The sequence below is a fragment of the Mizuhopecten yessoensis genome, unplaced genomic scaffold, assembly GCF_002113885.1.
Source record: "Mizuhopecten yessoensis strain PY_sf001 unplaced genomic scaffold, ASM211388v2 scaffold3799, whole genome shotgun sequence".
Taxonomy (NCBI): Eukaryota; Metazoa; Mollusca; class Bivalvia; order Pectinida; family Pectinidae; genus Mizuhopecten; species Mizuhopecten yessoensis.
Window position 1 is genome coordinate 309670 of NW_018405225.1, and position 9776 is coordinate 319445.

At 41.0% G+C, this 9776-nt stretch overlaps 1 protein-coding gene across 1 annotated transcript; it reads left to right on the plus strand.

Annotated features, from left to right (window-relative positions):
• The first annotated feature begins 438 nt into the window (after positions 1-438).
• Positions 439-1284, plus strand: LOC110448024 (hepatitis A virus cellular receptor 1-like). The gene has a single exon (XM_021494055.1). The coding sequence runs from the start codon at positions 439-441 to the stop codon at positions 1282-1284; it is 846 nt and encodes a 281-aa protein (XP_021349730.1).
• The last annotated feature ends 8492 nt before the right edge of the window (positions 1285-9776 follow it).

The following is a 9776-nucleotide window of genomic DNA, read 5'->3' on the forward strand; positions in this document are numbered from 1 at the left end:
ACTGCCTCACTACTCACTACCCACTACCTTACTGCCTCACTGCCTCACTGCCTCACTACTCACTAGCCCCTACTTCAACGTCTCACTACTCACTACCCACTACCTCACTGCCTCACTCCCTCACTGCCTCACTGCCTCACTACTCACTACCCACTACCTCAATGCCTCCCTGCCTCACTGCCTCACTACTCACTACCCACTGCCTCACTGCCTTACTGCCTCACTACTCACTACCTCACTGCCTCACTGCCTCACTCCCCACTACCTCACTGCCTCACTACTCACTACCCACTGCCTCACTGCCTTACTGCCTCACTACTCACTACCAAATACCTAACTGCCTCACTGCCTCACTACCCACTACCGCACTGCCTCACTGCCTCACTGCCCACTACCTCACTGCCTCACTGCCCCACTGCCCACTACCTCCCTACTTCAATGCCTCACTACTCATTACCTCACTGCCTCACTGCCTCACTGCCTCACTACTCCCTACCCACTACCTCACTGCCTCACTACCTCACTGCCCACTACCTCACTACCTCCCTGCCTCACTACCCACTACCTCACTACCTCACTCCTCACTACCCACTACCTTACTGCCTCACTGCCTCACTGCCTCACTACTCACTCTCACTACCTCATTGCCTCACTACTCACTACCCACTGCCTCACTGCCTTACTGCCTCACTACTCACTACCAAATACCTAACTGCCTCACTGCCTCACTACCCACTACCTCACTACCTCACTCCTCACTACCCACTACCTTACTGCCTCACTGCCTCACTGCCTCACTACTCACTACCCCCTTCCTCACTGCCTCACTGCCTCACTGCCTCACTGCCTCACTGCCCCACTCCTCACTACCCACTACCTCACTGCCTCACTACCTCACTGCCCACTACCTCACTACCTCCCTGCCTCACTACCCACTACCTCACTACCTCACTCCTCACTACCCACTACCTTACTGCCTCACTGCCTCACTGCCTCACTACTCACTTCCCACTACCTCACTGCCTTACTGCCTCACTACTCACTACCTCACTGCCTCACTGCCTCACTGCCTCACTGCCTCTCTTCCCACTTCCCACTACCTCACTACCTCACTGCCCACTACCTCACTACCTCACTGCCTCACTACCCACTACCTCACTGCCTCACTACCCACTGCCTTACTGCCTCACTACTCACTACCCACTTCCTCACTGCCTCACTGCCTCACTGCCTAACTACTCACTGCCAACTACCTCACTGCCTCACTGTCTCACTACTCACTAACTCACTGCCTCACTGCCTCACTACCCACTACCTCACTACCTCTCTACTCACTACCCACTACCTTACTGCCTCACTGCCTCACTGCCTCACTACTCACTGCCCACTTCCTCACTGCCTCACTGCCTCACTGCCTAACTACTCAATGCCAACTACCTCACTGCCTCACTGTCTGACTACTCACTACCTCACTGCCTCACTGCCTCACTACCCACTACCTCACTACCTCTCTACTCACTACCCACTACCTTACTGCCTCACTGCCTCACTGCCTCACTACTCACTAGCCACTACTTCACTGTCTCACTACTCACTACCCACTACCTAACTGCCTCACTGCCTCACTACCCACTACCTCACTGCCTCACTGCCTCACTGCCTAACTACTCAATGCCAACTACCTCACTGCCTCACTGTCTCACTACTCACTACCTCACTGCCTCACTGCCTCACTACCCACTACCTCACTGCCTCACTACTCACTACCCACTACCTCACTGCCTCACTGCCCACTACCTCACTACCTCACTGCCTCACTACCCACTACCTCACTGCCTCACTACTCACTACCCACTACCTCACTGCCTCACTGCCTCACTGCCTCACTACTCACTACCCACTACCTCACTGCCTCACTACTCACTACTCACTACCTCACTGCCTCACTGCCTCACTACCCACTACCTCACTGCCTCACTACTCACTACTCACTACCTCACTGCCTCACTGCCTCACTACCCACTACCTCACTGCCTCACTACTCACTACCCACTACGTCACTGCCTCACTGCCTCACTACCTCACTACCTCACTACCGCACTGCCTCACTGCCTCACTACTCACTACCCACTACCTCACTGCCGCACTGCCCACTACCTCACTGCCTCACTACCTCACTGCCCACTTCCTCACTACCTCACTACCCACTACCTCACTGCCCACTACCTCATTACCTCACTGCCTCACTACCCTTTACCTCACTGACCACTACCTCACTACCCACTACCTCACTGCCTCACTACCCACTACCCGCTACCTCCATGACCACTACCTCAATACCTCACTGCCCACTACCCACTACCCGCTACCTCACTGACCACTACCTCACTACCTCACTGACCACTACCTCACTACCTCACTACCCACTACCCGCTACCTCACTGACCACTTATAGCATGATATTTGTATTTCAGACATTATGATTTGTAACGAACCCCTGTGGATCTACGTTGTTTTCGATTTGTACACAAGACAGAATGGGAAGCAGGAGGGAGAATTTCTAGGGCGGACATGGCTTGTCACTTACTACAGCTACTAACCGTGAGCTGATCATATTTTGCTGATTGATCGCTCTTGGTTGTTTGCACAATTTCTTGTGTTGCTTCAATAAAAAATGCAAAATCTCATCGAGTTTTATCGTTGTTTAAACATGTCAATAGTTATCTCCCTTCGCAAAATTATATACACCGGCAATGTTAATCTGGTCAAATTTATCTGCAAATGAAACAGGTAACATTTGGTAGTTGCATTGAGTCCAGTTTTAGTAGGAGTTGAAAGACAAATGTATAGCCTTATGTTGATGAATTTTGATTTAAGTTTTCTTTATAACGATCGTATGATACTTATTTTTATATAACAATATGTACATGTACATTTTTACTTTAACATATATTTTATTTAATTCGCCAGGAACTAAGTAGTCGGCTTAAATATTACTGATATACATGTCTTACAATTGCTCTAGCTTTTCGTATTCGTTTATAATCTAATTTGTCTTTTATTTTAAAAAAGACATGTATTGTATAAGCATGACAATAACCAAACATGATGTTTGTTAAAAGGCGTTCGTCACAAACACGGTGAAAACCAAGACACTTGTCTCTGTTTACAATGTTATAACAAAGGTGTGACTACCTTTCCCACACCTAAGAAGTGAATTGTTATATATATGTAGCTATGTGTTATATACTAAGTGACGCCAATTATAGACATTTTTAGTGCTATGAACAGTGCACAACTTTAGTGTATTAGCCATATAATCTATGATTGTATAACCACGGTACGAGATCACAAGATAGAATAGCAAGGGGTAGTAATTTCTTCCTGTTAATTTTGGTTATTCGGATACGCCCTTTTAAATGTGTTTTAATGATATATATCAAAGTTAAAATTGTATAATTTTACCTCTATTCCCGGGATTTCTTTAGAAATAGGCAATACGCGCAAACAATGTTACACCTGAGTACGTGACCGGCTACTTAAAAAAAAAATGTATTTGTTATCTTGCTTAGATTGCCGGCATTGCATTGACTCATTCAAAGTTGACAAGAATGCATAATTCAGAATAAAATATAAATAGGTACCTGAGATATGTATCTTCTATTAATCAAAGTAATCAGCCCAATCGTCCTCTAGATTTGCAGATTGTTGTAAGTCAGAACGTGCAGGTCTACGGGGATTCCATTTAAACCTTAAAACGCGCTCTATTTCCATGCACAGTATATTAAGCCATTATACTACCATAGCTCGGTGACATTCTTTTACATATTTTGAAACGACGTCCCGTACTGATAGCACTATTTAAGTAAGAAGATTTGAAGATGTTGATTACCGTAACATTCATTTTGCCTTTTATTCAAAATTGAGCGAAAAAAGTAACTTTGGAACTTTGATGAATACATACAGTTTTTTTTCTGAATTTTAAGCTTTCTAGGGTCTGAGTAACATTATTTCTATTGTATGGGTTTATTTGTTACCCTGAGTCAATTTCCTTGGCCTGGGTTTTATCAATGTCTCTGTCAGACATAGCTACGATGTGCCATTGGTAAAATGACAAGAACATGTTGATCACGCCGATCCTGTATATCTTGCTGAATTTGCCATACAGGACATTACAGACTTTTCTAAGTCAACCGCTTTCTTCGATCTTCGCCCACAACATGACCAGCTACTCAGCTGCGCAGTAGGCAGGACGATTTCGATTCGAAATGTTCCCTTTCTTGGTAGTAACATACCTGTTTCCCCAACTTCTTGTGTTTATATGGCGCAGTTGATTCGGCGGTATTCGAGAGTTTGCTCAGAATATCACGATTTCCGTGAATGATGTTACCGTCTGACTGACAATCTTAAAACACAGGATTTCCTGACGTAACGGTTGATGGAGACTATATGCAAATTTCATTGCTGAAATTTTAATCTCGTTAAGAAATTTGCTATTTCTTTGTTTGTCATGAATGTTGAACTTTTATTACTCATTATTTTGCCTTGTCTCCTTACCAATAGTCATATTTCTCCTTTTGAGGACATGTCATTACCTGGAACTGACCTAGATTTACATGGCCGGTGTCTGTAATAAAGCAGAAGACACGTCCCCTTCCCTCCGGTCAAGGTTATCCATGTTAGCCTTTTTAGTTTTCACATTTTGTCATAGCTTTATCGATTCTTGAGCTTTTAAGTGACACTTCGGTATTCTCTTGGTTTTTTTTGGTTTTTTTTGTGAACTGACTTTATTTCTATTATCAATATTTATATCTATGATACATGTACGTATGCGTTTATTCCTGCAAACGGAAATAAGAGGCATAGTCCTCACGTGCGCCACGGGTAATGATCTTCGCTTTAGGAATAACAACACTAGCACATGTACACAACCCTGAACAGTCAAGGTTTGTAATGGAAATCGAACTCAGATTGTCTGTGTTAAACCCCAGAGACTCAATTCTGGACAAGTTCATCTTGTGAATATGCATGTTTATTACATATTTCAACCAGTGAAATATCAAGAAGTATTCATTTACTAGAAAATCATATCTTCTTGAAGTTAAGATATACAAATGTTAAATCTTCACACGTGGAGAAGTCACTTTTAGTATAGGCCAATCAGAATGGTACTTTCTATTATTCATCGACACGATTTTTATTTTCATTTCAAATGAAGCTACGGCAGAACAAGTGGTTGTTTTGGTACATCTTTGCAATACACAAGGTATTTATTTAACCAAACAATAGATATATGTTTTGTTATGATACCATACCAGACAATAGATATATGTTTTGTTATGATACCATACCAGACAATAGCAGCAAACGGTAAAATTGCGTTGAGTAACCTATTCAAAAGGGCGCTTGTCTTGTCGTCTAGCGTGACGTTCAGTAGAATCGGGCGTTAAATATTATGCCACTATTTCCAGCACTTTTCTGATGCTGGATTATTTGTGTCGTGCTATTTAAAAAAACGGAATTGAATGGTTTCACAGTGAATACCATATACATTGCACGAGAATGGCAGAATATAGGGATATTTTCAGGAGTGCGTATCCTCTACATACTAACTAACAAATGTGAATGGAGATTATATTAGTTTCGAGTTGCCACCTGATGAGGCCAATACTCACTCCCAAAACGCAGTTTTAGATTTGGAAGAATTTTTTTTTGTACTTTGTTGTTATAATTAAGGAATGCAGAATGCAATACGTTTATTCTCTTGTCATGATTTGGTGGATTAGATACGTCTTCCTCCCTTTTTATTCCTGAATATGGCATGGTACAATGTATACAGATTTCACTGCCACGTCCTACATTTACATCTTCCTTGTAAGAAAGTGCTTTTATACATCTCGTACTGGTTGACTGTCCTTTACCGGCAGTGACTAAAAGTGTACATCTATCTGAAAAAGAAAAAGAAAGATTTATTGCAACAATTACCTATCCCTGAACCTGTTAAACAGGCTTGGTCGGGTGTGCATGTCTCTTTAAATGACAACGAATAGGCCTGTCTATAGAAGGAGTATAACTTAGTAACAGCAACACTATTGTTATAGGCTGTCCCTGAGGTAAAGAGTTAATCAAATAAAGGGAATATGTTTTCTCAAATAAATATGTACAAACAGAAAATTTGTAAGATCCACCATTCATTTAATTTAAATAATCAAGGGAAAACCCATTGTAAAGTAGGTTCTTTTTCCTGTACGATAAAAATGTCTTAGATTTTTTAACAAAATTACATAGGAGGAAAAAAAATGCCATCAAAACGACAAAATAGAAAATCTAACATTAAGGTCGAAGAAATATTGTAACGGCCGCGACCACTGCTTGTTTTGTTTGTTTTTTGTTTAATTTCGCTTTTCACTACTGCAAACAGTCCGTATTCTCACCTCTTATAGATCATCTTTACTAGTAGGACATATACACTTCCCCTTCCATCGGAAGTTTTGGCTGGAATGATTGTTTTCATACTATAATTTCGACTGTGTTACGATTCGTGGATGCGTGGCGTGCGTCTTTCCGGGCAGACCTCTCGGGTTGAGGACGTGTTTTTGATTGCATTGGCGGTCCTTTGGGTCGCTAATCTATAGGCGTCGTGCTTGCAAGAAAAACAAAACAACCGCCTATATTTTATTGTTGTTGAGTTATCCATTCGCCGAAAATCCGCCAAAATGTTCAAAGTGTGTTTTCAAAAATTCATTGAAAACTGTTTGAGAAGTATGTTCCTAATTCAAATAGGTTTGTTGACGTCAATAACAACCTCCAAATGTCAAAACAACCATTTGTCGTTATAATGGCTGTAACTGGAGTTCAAAATAAAGGCCTCTATTTCACCAAGCTGGACTGCTCACTGCAAATGAGTACAACCGTAGAGACTTGTATCCATGTTTTGTTTGCGGTAGAATTTTTTGTTTAGTATTTATACTTTTGAATGTTGTAATGGTTTGAGAGTATACACTGTCTATATCAATGAATGTTGTAAAGCCAATATGCTAAGTATATTGTTATTTTAAATCATTGATATTGCACAAACATATAGCATAGTGTCACCACACCTCAGTATGGTGACGTCACAACAAATAATCCAATAGTTTTACAAAACAAATATATCGGAACGTATCGTCTACATCTCTACACTACAATGTCACTATGCAATATCACGGCATCACGACACAAGCATATCATAGCGTCACCTGACATGTTAATCAAAACGACACTACACAGGTTTATCATAGCGTCACAACACAAGTATATTACAACGTCATCACACAGGTATATCATAGCTGCACAACAAATGTATATCATAGCGTCATCACACAATAATATCAAAGCGTCACCACACAAGTATTTCATAGAGTCACAACACTAGTATATCATAGCGTCATCACATAAGTATAGCATAGCGTCACAACACTAGTATATCATAGCGTCACCACACTAGTATATCATAGCGTCATCACATAAGTATATCATAGCGTCACAACACTAGTACATGTATATCATAGCGTCATCACATAAGTATAGCATAGCGTCACAACACTAGTATATCATAGCGTCACCACATAAGTATATCATAGCGACATCACACAAGTATATCATAGCGTCATCACACATGTATATCATAGCGTCAACACACAAGAATATCATAGCGTCATCACATATGTATATCATAGCGTAACAACACCAACATATCATAGCGTCACCACACAAGTAAATCATAGCGTCATCACACAAGTATATCATAGCGTCATCACACAAGTACATTATAGCGTTATCACATAAGAATATCATAGCGTCATCACATAAGTATATCATAGCGTCACAACACTAGTACATGTATATCATAGCGTCATCACATAAGTATATCATAGCGTCACAACACTAGTATATCATAGCGTCACCACACAAGTATATCATAGCGTCACCATACAAGTATAGCAGGGCGTCACCACACAAGTATATCATAGCGTCATCACACAAGTACATTATAGCGTTATCACATAAGTATATCATAGCGTCATCACATAAGTATATCATAGAGTCATCACATAAGTATATCATAGCGTCATCACACAAGTATAACATAGCGTCATCACACAAGTATATCATAGCGTCATCACACAAGTATATCATAGCGTCATCACATAAGTATATCATAGCGTCATCACAAAAGTATATCATAGCGTCATCACACAAGTATATCATAGAGTCACCATACAAGTATATCATAGCGTCATCACATAAGTATATCATAGCGTCATCACAAAAGTATATCATAGCGTCATCACACAAGTATATCATAGAGTCACCATACAAGTATATCATAGCGTCATCACATAAGTATATCATAGCGTCACCACACAAGTATATCATAGGGTCACCACATAAGTATATCATAGCGTCACCACACAAGTATAGCATAGCGTCACCATACAAGTATAGCATCACGTCAAAACACAAGTATATCATAGCGTCACCATACAAGTATAGCAGGGCGTCAACACACAAGTATATTATAGCGTCAAAACATAAGTATATCATAGCGTCACCCACAAGTATATCATAGAATCACAACACTAGTATATCATAGCGTAGCATAGCGTCACCATACAAGTAAAGCATAGCGTAACCACACAAGTATATCATAGCGTCACCACACAAGTAAATCATAGCGGCAAAACACAGGTATATCATAGCGTCAAAGCACAGGTATATCATAGCGTCACCACACAAGTATATATAGCGTCACCATACAAGCATAGCATAGCGTCACCATACAAGTATAGCATAACGTCAAAACACAAGTATATTATAGCGTCACCATACAAGTATAGCAGGGCGTCACCACAAAAGTACATCATAGCGTCAAAATACTAGTATATCATAGCGTCACCACACAAGTATATCATAGCGTAGCATAGCGTCACCATACAAGTATAGCATAGCGTCACCACACCAGATATCATAGCGTCACCACACAAGTAAATCATAGCGTCAAAACACAAGTATATCATAGCGTCACCACACAAGTATATCATAGAATCACAACACTAGTATACATCATAGCGTCACCACACAAGTATGGCATAGCGTCACCACACAAGTATAGCATAGCGTCACCACACAAGTATATCATAGCATCATCACATAAGTATAGCATAGCGTCACCACACACTTGTATCATAGCGTCAAAACACTAGTATATCATAGCGTCATCACACAATAATATCATAGCGTCATCACATAAGTATATCATAGCGTCATCACACAAGTATATCATAGCGTCATCACACAAGTACATCAAACCGTCACCATACAAGTATATTATAGCGTCATCACACAAGTATCCCATAGCGTCACTATACAAGTATAGCAGGGCGTTACCACACAAGTATATCATAGCGTCATCACACAAGTACATTATAGTGTTATCACATAAGTATATCATAGCGTCACCACACAAGTATATCATAGCGTCACCATACAAGTATATGATAGAATCACAACACTAGCATAGCATTGCGTCACCAGACAAGTATAGCATAGCGTCACCATACAAGTATAGCATAACGTCAAAACACAAGTATATCATAGCGTCACCATACAAGTATAGCAGGGCGTCACCACACAAGTATATCATAGCGTTAAAACACACGTATATCATAGCGTCACCCACAAGTATATCAAAGAATCACAACACTAGTATATCATAGCGTAGCATAGCGTCACCA

Excerpts from the sequence above, each read along its gene's own strand:
- LOC110448024 (XM_021494055.1), top strand. The coding sequence starts at position 439 with ATGCCTCACTACTCATTACCTCACTGCCTCACTGCCTCACTGCCTCAC.